This window comes from Corylus avellana, chromosome 11 (assembly GCF_965113065.1).
Source record: "Corylus avellana chromosome 11, dhCorAvel1.hap1.2, whole genome shotgun sequence".
NCBI classification, from domain to species: Eukaryota; Viridiplantae; Streptophyta; class Magnoliopsida; order Fagales; family Betulaceae; genus Corylus; species Corylus avellana.
Window position 1 is genome coordinate 4203595 of NC_142500.1, and position 8246 is coordinate 4211840.

The window sequence follows — 8246 nt, forward strand, 5'->3', positions numbered from 1 at the left end:
AATTTTGAAGGCGTTACATTGATGACGCCTTAGTGTTAACTATGATTGTGGTCAACTATAAAACTAGGAGGATTCTAATAGACAGTGGAAGCTCTGCATACATTCTTGCCTAAGTGTTAGCAGATGAAGCTCTAGAGGGAAAAGGTGTCGCCATTGGTGAGCTTTGCTGAAGAGATGGTATACCTAGTTGGGTCAATTGCAGTTGGAGACTTGCCCAACACAGTCATGGTGATAGTTGATTTCCTAGTAGTAAATTTTTTGTCAGTCATACAATGCCATCCCTGGCCGAACCATTCTCATATTGAAATGAAGTTTCTGATGGAAAATGTTGTATGGAAGGTTCCAGGAGATCAGACAACTGCTCGGGAGTGCTATGTGACTATGTTGAAGGACCCAACATCCAAAGAAACCTTATCAAGTGGTGGAATACCGACAGCTAGGAGCTTATCGCTTAAGAGACATTGGAAGGAAAGCAGTTGGAACACCTTAGAAGATTCTATCACTAGTACGGCATGTATTTTCATTGATGCCTTACTTAAGAAAAGTGTTTCCTTGCACAAATCTGTCTCTCTTTTTCTCTGTAAAAATTAAGCAGCAGAGCACAAATCTTTGGTTCTCCATTGGGTCTGGGATTTTAGGTAACACGGACTTGTCTTTCTTTCCATCTGTGCAAGGCAAATTTGACACAATTAGACTCATTTTACTGGTACATTTGAGCATAAATTATGAGAAATCGCTTTTAATTTCAAATTTATTGACTACCCATGTTTTCTGAGGTCGAATTCCAAGTGGGTTTTATCTTTAGGCTGAAGAACTGTAGTTTTTGTCTTTACTAGAGGATGCTTTGTTTGTAGGCTGAAAGTGCAGGTTTTATTTTCATTATGTTGTTATGCTTTTCGATTTTCTTGTGTTTGCACATGAATTGGTCAATAAACTGGGCAGAAGAGTGCTTCGTTGCAATAGTAGAACTTGATTAACTATATGCAGCTAAATAGGATCCTTAAAAAAGAAATAAAGAGAAAAAGAATAGATAATCGGATAGAAAGGTAAGGAAAATGCCGTTCTTGAAATAGAGGGAGCTCAAAGTTTGGAGCAGTGAGAATTTTTTTTTTTCCTTGGAACCATCTTACCTCTGTTTTTTATACAAATATCTTTCAGAAAAATTATACTAATGTCCTTTCAATCTCGTGAAATTATTTGTTAATTGGATTGTGTACGTTGAGAATATATTTGAGCATATATATTCAATTGAATCGACTGTAACGTAAACTTTTTCTTTACATTGCCGTCACATTGACTTGCAAAGTGGCAACTCTTCTATCCCCCCGCACTCCCAATTTTCTTTTCTTTAACCATCAGCTTCAGCCTAGAAGGATTCTAAACTGAACAACGAGCAACAAAAAGAAAAGAATATTCCTACCCTATTTTGACCCACATCTCCACATGTACACAAGATCCAAACTGGGTATGCATGGCAGCATGGGGTATATTTGAGATTCCACGTATACTTACTAAAAGTCCTACAAACACCCATTGATTTGAGAGTTTTTGCTATCAGATTCCTCAGTAGTTCTAACAACAAAAGTAAGATGATCTCCATCTCTAATAACCTCTATACCATCTATTTCAGCTCCATCGTTGCTTAGGACTTTAGTCGACAACACCCCAAATTTCTTAGCACCAATCTCAAGCAGCTCCTGAAAAGTCTTTGGAAGTAGCACAAGCTTTCCAGCAACTTGTCCCTTTTCTGGACAACTAACTGTCACTCTAGCAGGGTGATCACCTCCAAATTTCCAAGCAGTTGGTGATCTTGTCTTACTAACAGGGAAGAGAATGTCTTTCTCCCCAGTGTGGACAGCTGACATTATGCCAAATAGTGAGTTGTGGAAGTTATTACTCCTACGCCTTGGCCGAGATTGGCCCCATGATCCGTCTGCTGCTGCACCAGGGGATGAGACTTCCTGGGATAAAGGCGGGATTGTAGGCTCACTAGTAAATCTCCCAAGGAAACGAGCCCCATTCTGTCTCTCAGGAATGGATATGGAGGGTGGTTGAGTTTTGGGTTCTCTATTAGATTGGAAAAGGATTTTGATGTCTTCATGTCCTTGTTGGTCAGCTAAAGCCCTTGGGGTCCAACCCTCATGGTCTGGTTTGTCAATATCAGCACCATGATCCAAAAGGAATTTGACTATTTCCATGTTTCCCTCACAAACTGCAACATGAAGAGCTGTGGTTCCATTGGCCGCCTTAGGTTGTGTGACATCTCCCCCACAACGAATTATTTCCTTGAGCAAGGCCAAGCCTTGCTCAGCAGCAGTGCATGCAAATTGACCAATGTCTCCGGGTTGTAATTTTGCACCATTGTCTAGTAGTAGCTTGATCAAGTGTTCATGACCGCCCAACATCGCCTCCCATAGTGGCACGCTCCCCTCCGAGTCTGCATACATGCAAAATTAAGTTCATCACTTCATATTATACTTAATGAATCACTCTGCAGAATATATAATCCATGATTGATATTGACCCTATTTCCAAAAATCCAATGATTAATATTAGAAAGAAAGAAGCTAGATAGAGGCAGACTGCCTCTATCTAGGAGTGGGAACCGCACATGAATGCCTCTAGAAGTAATATTAGATTTTTTTTTTTTTCTTTTCTTGTGTGTGCGCGCCTCCAATCACGTATTAAAGGGTATGAAACAGCTGAACGGATAAGAGTATAAGAAATTAAGTCAACACTAACTTCATAAGATAATTTAAACAACAGAACTAAATCTAATAATAATATCATTAAGTTGCCGGCCAAAATAGAAATAGTAAAAGAACTTACTAATATTCTATCATACCATATCAGGATTATATAAAGTACTGCTAAAACCCAACAAGAAATGCAAATGACATAATACTACAAGCTGACAACAACAATCCAAATTCAATGCAAAAAGAAACAAGGAAAATTGAGAGCATCCAGAAAATATCCCCCCCAAATGTTCCAACAAACAAATTATCCATTGGATACTTACATTAATCATAAAGCTCTTTATTATTAATAAATATTTGTTTTGGGGTGGGGGGAGAGGAGTGTTGTAAGGTGTTTGGTTTAATAGATGCCATATGTAAGTCTGTCCATATATTAGGTTTTCTGTATTGGTATTATAATACAAAGGTTCAGCCAACAATAAGTGCACACAGGCCTTCCAAAAGTCAACATGTAGCTGCATTATTCATCTAAACTATAAGGCAAATTGCTTTGTCTGAAAAATTAAAATATTGCTCATGGGTCCGTGGGCAAATTTGTTGTAAAGCACAAATTAAAAAAATATAATGAAGCTTCGGGCCTGTTTAGGACTGTGTTTGAGGAATCTAAAAGTACTTTTAACACTCAAAAAGTTTGTTTGAAGAAAAAGTATTAATTTGGTAAAAAAATTAAAAGCGCTTTTAGGGATTCAAAGAGCTTAAAAATGGCCAAAACGTACTTTTGGTAAAAGCTTAAAACTGAAGTTTCTGCCCAAAAGCTATTTTTGACTTAAAGGCTCTATTTCTCAAACGCAATCTCAAGCAGACTCTTTAACATTTTGAAATGACTTAAGAAAGATATTTGTAGACATCCAAATAATTGAGAAATATATACGGTAGGAGAAAGAATTAATAATCCTTTGTTGGAAATTATGTTATACATTCTTAAGAGAAACTACCAAAATTTGCAAATGAAACCAGAAGGGGATTTCAAAAACCAACTTAAAACGTTTCTAATGTAAGCATGGAGAAAAGATAATGGAACTGAGTCTGAAGCACTCAAAACCACTTTTGAGAAACAAAGAACAGAACAGTGCAAGGAATAAAAAAGAGAACAAGCAAAAGGAAAAATGGTGACAATGATGTTGGGCTAGAAGGTACCTGTACTGTTAGGATCAGCCCCGTAATCAAGTAGTAGAAGCACACAGTTCTCACTTCCTTTAGAAGCTGCTATATGCTGATTTTACCCAAAACAAGAACAGAAATTTGAAAAAAATAAAATATTAGCATTCAAGTTTTAAGAAGCTGGTGAAATAAAATCAGAAGCAGAGAGAAGCAGTCAAGCACCAGAGCTGTCCTGCCATTGTTGTCCGATTCATTTGGATCAAGGCCCCGTTTCAACAACTGATGCAACAACGAATCATCTCCCCTAAGAACTGCAAAGCATAGACTAAGAGGTAGGTCCATTCTACCACGAGCTAGTAGCATGTTCTCTGTATCCGCTAAAACTTCTGACATCATTGGGTTGCTGTTAAGATCTTTCAAATTCTGCCCACCAAGAAGGAAAAGGCATGTAGTACATAATATGTTAAAGTTTGTGGTAAGTACCATCAAAACTATGTCACATTAGCTAAATTCTTTATATACTACAAAACCAACATCTATTGAGTTTAAAATTCTATTTCTTCATTAGAAGTCATGAGATTAAAGTTTACAAACCTGAAGGAGATTATTCATGATAATGGTCCCATCTCCAACATTGGACTGAACAATATTCAAGAATGTGGTACGGTTCAACCTTAGTAGCTGGCTCAGCCTTTTGGTCCGCACTGTAAATAGCTGTGGCCTATAACAGAGTACCCCAATCTCTCCACACAGTTCACCACTTTTCAACTCTGCAACAACCTGCAGTTATTGACCATGATTTCAGTCAGCATCTTGTATAGCATGGACATATGTTTCAATCTCACACACGTCCATTTAAAATTATAAACAAACCAGAGGTCATTAGTTGAGAGATTAGACTTGCCTGTTCAACTCCATTTTTGAGGACAATTAGATCCTGTGAAGCAAATCAAACAAACCAGAGCCATTGGTTGCTACATTTAATTTAAAAAAAGAAAAGGAAACTGCAATTCTATCTTTTTCAAAAGAACAAATAAAGCTCTAAAAAAAACGAGGCTTTTAAGGTTTTGAGAAATAAATATGTTGAATTATTACCACAGCGCCAGTGACAAGTACATAGAAGTCTGTGGGAGCCTCATTCTGTAAGATCACATCTTCCTTGGGAGGAAAGTACTCGGCTTTCATCTCTGAGACCTTCAAAATTTAGAGAAAAATAAAATCACCATGCAAGCATTTACCAAAAAAAAAAATCTTGGAAAAATTCACTTTAGAGAGAAGGATTTGAAGCATGGAAGTTGAGCTGCTTTAAATTTATTATTACCAGCTGAAAGAGCAAGTCATTTGAAACCCCTTGGAACAAGTACACCTTATCCACCAGAGAGTAAAACAGATAATGGGAAATGCTTGACCGGATGGCTTTAGGAAGGGAATCAAGAGTCTCTTGCTGCTGGAGCCCCTCTGAGTCTGTTCTGAACTTCAAACATAAATGTGCAAGCATCTGATCTTGCAAGCGAACAGGCAGTTGGTTCCTCTGAGCAAAACTTGAGGCAGCTTGAATGGTATCCCTCTGAAAATTAAATAGAAAAGAAAAAGGAAAGGGCAGTAAGAATGAGTCCAGAAACTAGCAAGCATTAAAACAAAACAAAAAAACCATATCTGGACTTTTTTAAGCATGGCAGAGCATCATCAATCAGAACAATTTACTCACAAATATTCTGGTACGACTGGTCCCATGGACAACCAAGTTCGTCATATTTCCAATCAAATATGCCGTCAATCCAAGATTAAATAGCATGAAGAAGATGTCAAAGATCATCTCCCTTGTATTCACTGGATGCAAGTCGCCATATCCAACAGTTGTTAGAGTAGTGATGGACCAGTAAATCGAAGTCACGTAGCGGATCCACAAGCTCTGATCAATGAAGTTATTCATTGTTGCTCCAATCCATGTCTTTTTGGGGTCACGATAACGTGCTGCCAGATAATAATAGAAACATCCAGCACAGTGAACTGCAAAAAGGGTAACCTGTAAAGAATATCCCAATCCTAATTAATGACATAGTCCAGTGGGGGAGCAAAGCTTTTCTTTCACCTAAATTATCCCAGAGTTTTAACAGACTTACACAAATAAGCTTTGCACATCGAACCCAAAAGTAATTGTAGTTCTTGTCTTTTTCCATTCTGAACCCAAAAGAAAAAATAAGCCTGAATTCAGTTAAGACACAGAAGAATTTTCAATCAAAGCAAAAGCCCATTTCGATAATGTTTTCTAAGATGTAACAAAGCCCTTCACCTGGAAAATAGGGCGCTGACTCTTCGGAGACGCCAAAGGCGAAGCATGTTGAATAAGCCATATGACCTGATAGGTGCAGGGGAGATCTTCTGAGCAAGCTCCGAAGGGATTGTCGATATTACATCAAAGGCCAGCCAGGACCTTGAATATTTCCATGCTATCTTCTTCGGATGATCAACAAGTAGATAGGTTGTCTTATCAAGGTAAGCTACGAAGAAGGTAATAATAATATCCACAGCAAAGAATCCATTGGCTACATTATCAGTAATGGATAGAGGTCCCTGTGGTTTTCTAAGGAATCCAAATTCAAACGGTGACGCCCAAGCAGTATAGATCACCAGCACAACGAGAAATGTCTCCCATATCCTGTGACAACCAATTTAAGCTGAGCTAGTCTTAGCAAAAAGATATGTCATTTTTTAATTACAATACCCAGAAACTCGTAAAATTCCTCATAGTTGCTGGATATTCATAGATCACACCAGATATCTTCATGCAAAAATGTATCTGCTCCTTAGCAAAAGAGTCTACTACATGGCAAAGGAAGACGAAGACACAGACTACAGAAGCTGCAGACTGTTTTCCAAAGCGTCCAGCCAGATTTTTCAAAGCCACCAACTAGGAACAGCCTGGTCTGCCTTGTGACAATTCAAAGAGAAAAATTGAAAAAATCCGTGATTCCTAATCCATCCATGTGAAGACTGAAGATCGTTTTCTAAAAGAAAATTGTATTTTGTAAAAGCTAAATCTTTCTCGGCATAGAATCAACTAAACAGTTCAACAAAAAAAAATCCAAGATTCCAAATCGATGAGAAGACTGACCAACTTTTCCTAAAAGAGAAAAAAGCAAATAAAATTGTATTTTATAAAAGCTAAGTTTGGCAAAGAATCAACTAAATAGTTCAAGAAATAATAGGTGATTCACTGAATTTAAGGATAAAAATGTCCGGCAGAAGAGAAAAAGCTTCCAACTAAAAACCGTTCCCGAAAAGTAGAGCTATGAATATTCATAAAACAATAAGCTTAAGAAAACATACAAAGAAGACAAATAAATACTTTTAGCTTCTCAAAAAGGAGCAAAAGATTCAATATCTTTTCTTTTCCGAATACTCAAAATAAAAAGAAAATAATATCAAAACAGAGTTCGAGTCTAGAAACATAAATAAATAAATAACCCAGAAAGAAAAATACAAGAATCATTCTCAAAAGGTACAAATGGAAACAAAAATTAGAAAGAAATAGAGAAAACAGAACAAAGTAATAGTTCTAGTTACAAACAGAGAATCACAAATTCAATGTTTTCTTTTCCAAGTACCCTTTAATTAATAAAGAATATATAATAAACCCAGAAACAGAAAGTCAAGAATAGAATAAAAATGCAAAAACAATGAAGCTCATAAAACAATGCAGGAAAGATAATAAAATATGCAAAAATCTAAACAAAACGAAAACAAGCCCAGAAACAAAAACCAAGAAGAAAACCGTTCTGAACCTGTAACGGCGATCATAGGGGGAGAGAATGAAACGCCTGAGTTTGACTCTGCGGCTACTTCTTGCTCCGAGAGACGGCAAAATCCCGGTGGAGAGACTGTACTGGCTACCATCCCTTGACAACTGTTCAATCTCCCCTTGACCACACATTGAAACTTTAAAGCCACCTCTGTTCATCATAGCCTCCATTGTTAGTCACCGTCAAAAGAACACCACTCTGCTGTCTTGCTTGCGCACAGCAAAAAGGGGTGTTCCTCTCTCTTTGCTTGTATACGTAAACACGTATTGCAAATACGTTATGAGCGCGTTTTCTTCTTAAAATGCTCGTCTCCTTTATATAGCCAGCGCTCTCTCGAAGAGCCTTCTCACGCAAATTCGCGCAGACACTCTCAACTTGTTTGGAATTGTTTTAAAAGTTATAAATATCATTTTTAAGCTTTTTTTCCAAAAGCGCTTTTGGATCATTTTTAGGTTTTTTAACTATTAAAAACGCTATTAAATTGTTTACTAAATAAATACTTTTTTTTTTAAATAAACTTTTTGAATGATAAAATCACTTTTAAATCTCTTAAACGCAATCTCAAATAAATCCTTTGTTCTCA

At 37.1% G+C, this 8246-nt stretch overlaps 1 protein-coding gene across 1 annotated transcript; it reads right to left on the minus strand.

The window, feature by feature from the left end:
• Positions 1-1257: 1257 nt before the first annotated feature.
• LOC132166110 (K+ transporter 1) lies at positions 1258-8018 on the minus strand. The gene is made up of 11 exons (XM_059576873.2): positions 7646-8018; positions 6154-6519; positions 5984-6041; positions 5569-5886; positions 5182-5427; positions 4956-5054; positions 4765-4797; positions 4455-4640; positions 4083-4283; positions 3897-3972; positions 1258-2437 (listed from the first exon to the last, which is right to left on the minus strand). The coding sequence occupies exons 1-11, from the start codon at positions 7831-7833 to the stop codon at positions 1521-1523; spliced, it is 2688 nt and encodes an 895-aa protein (XP_059432856.2). The 5' UTR covers positions 7834-8018; the 3' UTR covers positions 1258-1520.
• Positions 8019-8246: the final 228 nt, after the last annotated feature.